This window comes from Etheostoma cragini, chromosome 17 (genome assembly GCF_013103735.1).
Source record: "Etheostoma cragini isolate CJK2018 chromosome 17, CSU_Ecrag_1.0, whole genome shotgun sequence".
In the NCBI taxonomy this organism is placed as follows: Eukaryota; Metazoa; Chordata; class Actinopteri; order Perciformes; family Percidae; genus Etheostoma; species Etheostoma cragini.
The window spans coordinates 1,862,356-1,864,867 of record NC_048423.1 but is presented as its reverse complement, the minus strand read 5'-3'; the positions used below and the strand labels follow the sequence as shown (position 1 = coordinate 1,864,867).

Genomic DNA, 2,512 nt, shown 5'->3' with positions numbered 1-2,512 from the left:
CTAACGTCGGATCCCACAGTCTCTCTCCATTCACTCTGCGGTCTTCTCTCGTCTGTATCATGTCTGAGCAGCAAGTTCTTTTCCCCTCCGCTGGGGGTGGGACTTAAATGGGCTTAGTGTCTCTATTACAGTATGGTTTGGAGGGCTTGTTGGAAACATCTCAATACCCAAATAACTAATCTGACTATTCATCTATATATTAACAACCAAACAGGATGTCAAGAAGCGGGTGGATTCCTGCTTCTGGATATCACTATTCTGCACAACACTCAAACAGAACAAACAAAAAAGACTGAACTGTCAATCAACAGCTCTGGTTCAACTGTAATACCACAACATTTAAATGAAAAATTCTGCTGCATCCTTTCAATAAAACCGGCAGCAATGTCAAAACAACAAAAATAAAACTTCACAAGACAATCTAAATCCCATGACACATGATAGCATCCTTCTGACAGTGTGCTGCAAACAAAGCTAAATGATACAAAACATGCCTATGCCTCTATGAAAATATATTTCAAACGTCACCGTAAAGTCAAAATGAACACAATATTAAAATCATACATCTCAATTCTTTAGTGACCTCCAGAACTATATCTGCAAATTTTTGTTGAAACCGTTGCCTTTTATCCTTATTGTTTGTTTATAATTCTTCCCTCTCTTTTTTTTCTGTACCTCACACACAAGGATGTGATAATTTAATCCATGTCATTTGAGGGTTTAAAATTTTAACTGAGGCCCAATTTTTCTGTTCAACTTTCTGTTCTCAATTTAACCGGCTTAATGCAGACATGCTCTCAGTTAATTCTCCACCGTTAAAGCTCATCGATCAATGCGTCCAAAAGCTATTATCATTAATGGGCCACTCTGTGGCCCAAAAAGGCCGCTTTTATAAAAGAGACGTCTGTAAAACTGCTGCCAGGAACCCTGAACTTCAAACAATGTCGGTTAGGACTCTTTTCTACTGTGAATTTTGAATCCACAAACTTTTATAATTGAAAACTTCCCTCAAGCCGACAAAAGCAATACAAAAGCCTTGTAAAGTCTCTTTCTACAGCACATATTCAGCGGGCCACATATCATGGAGGTTAACCCGAAAGGTCACAAACTTTTTTTCTCTAGTAATGAACAGGGCCCCGCCATGAATGCTGTATTTAAGTCTTTAGTACATCCATGGCAATGACCTGGAAATCTGGTTAATAAATAGTCATATTGACAATAATAATTACCTGAGCAAAGCAGCAACCTATTATAAGTTCACGCTTTTGGTGATACAAGATTTCTGAGAATATTGGTTGGTATGGTTTCAATGGCATGGGGCCAGAAATATTTAAAAACTTCATTATGAAATTCATTGAGTTTCTCGAAGGATAACACTATAAGTTAACTTCTTTTAAGTGTCATCCAAAATATAATGGTCTTCACCAGGGTTGTCTTGTAATAGAGCAAACATAGACAATGTGCAAATAAAAATACTCCTCTGTAGCTGCTGCGTGGGGGAACCTCTCATCTTATCCACTGCAAATTAAAAACGTTCTACATTGACAAATTGACGAGTCCAACCCCAAAATAACAATAAAACTGCATTAGAGTCCATGATTATATTGTTTGAAATTAGAAAGCACTTATTGAAAAACTTGTTTCCTCTAAAGTTTGATCCACAACCACAAAATGTGCGCTGTGGCAGTCATGACAGAGAGAGAGAGAGAGAGTGTGTGTGTGTGTGTGTGTGTGTTTGTTTATGGAGGCTGGTCACTCCAGGCCAAAGCCCTCAGCGTTGGAGATGGCGATGGTGAGTTTGTGTTTGAGCTCCTTCCTGGTGCGATACATAGGGAGACAGATCTGATTAAAACAGGTGTGAGAGATCGGCAGCCTGCAGAGACACAAAGAAAGAGAGAGAGGGCGGGGGGATAGAAACAGTAATTATGCAAATCTATATTTGATGTGTCTTTGAACATTTGTTAACCACATCTAATAAATTACCCAACAAGTTCTCCAAACAAGGAGACAATATAATTTGTTTATTCCTCGAAATAATAAGTTCCATTAGAGCATTTTCTGTCCTCATTTTTATAAAATGTCATTAACGTTGTCAAAAAGAACACCCCAATCTGTCTCCTTACGAGGAACTTGGCGCTTTTATACTTCCCTAGAGGGCGCCGTCTTTATAAACGTAAATATGAGTCATTACTGCATAAACAAACAACTTATGGTAGCGTTACTCAAGGGAGGACAGTGTCAAAAGTCCTTTTCAAAATCACATGATTGTGAAGCTTAGGGGCTTGGGAACGCATCATGTTAATGTGGGTCCTCACAAGGGTATACAAACGTGCGTGTGTGTGTCCATTCACTGACCCAGATTCAGGGTCTTAGCTGTTAAGATAAGCGTTTTATCTCCTGCAGAATTTGATCAGAGTCAGTTCAGTACAATGAACGGAGACAAAAGAGAACAGTTACAAAAATAGGGTTTGCATTGTCTGATTCCAATAGATAGCTAGCCATGTATGTGTAT

The 2,512-nt window shown here is 38.7% G+C and overlaps 1 protein-coding gene across 1 annotated transcript in view; it reads right to left on the bottom strand.

Moving 5' to 3' along the window:
* Positions 1–365: 365 nt before the first annotated feature.
* The window catches only part of hectd2 (HECT domain containing 2), a 50,601-nt gene continuing 48,454 nt past the window's right edge, over positions 366–2,512 (bottom strand). The window contains exon 20 of the mRNA XM_034898466.1: positions 366–1,873. Coding sequence (XP_034754357.1) covers positions 1,753–1,873 — 121 coding nt within the window. The 3' untranslated portion in view covers positions 366–1,752. The remainder of the gene's footprint in view (positions 1,874–2,512) is intronic.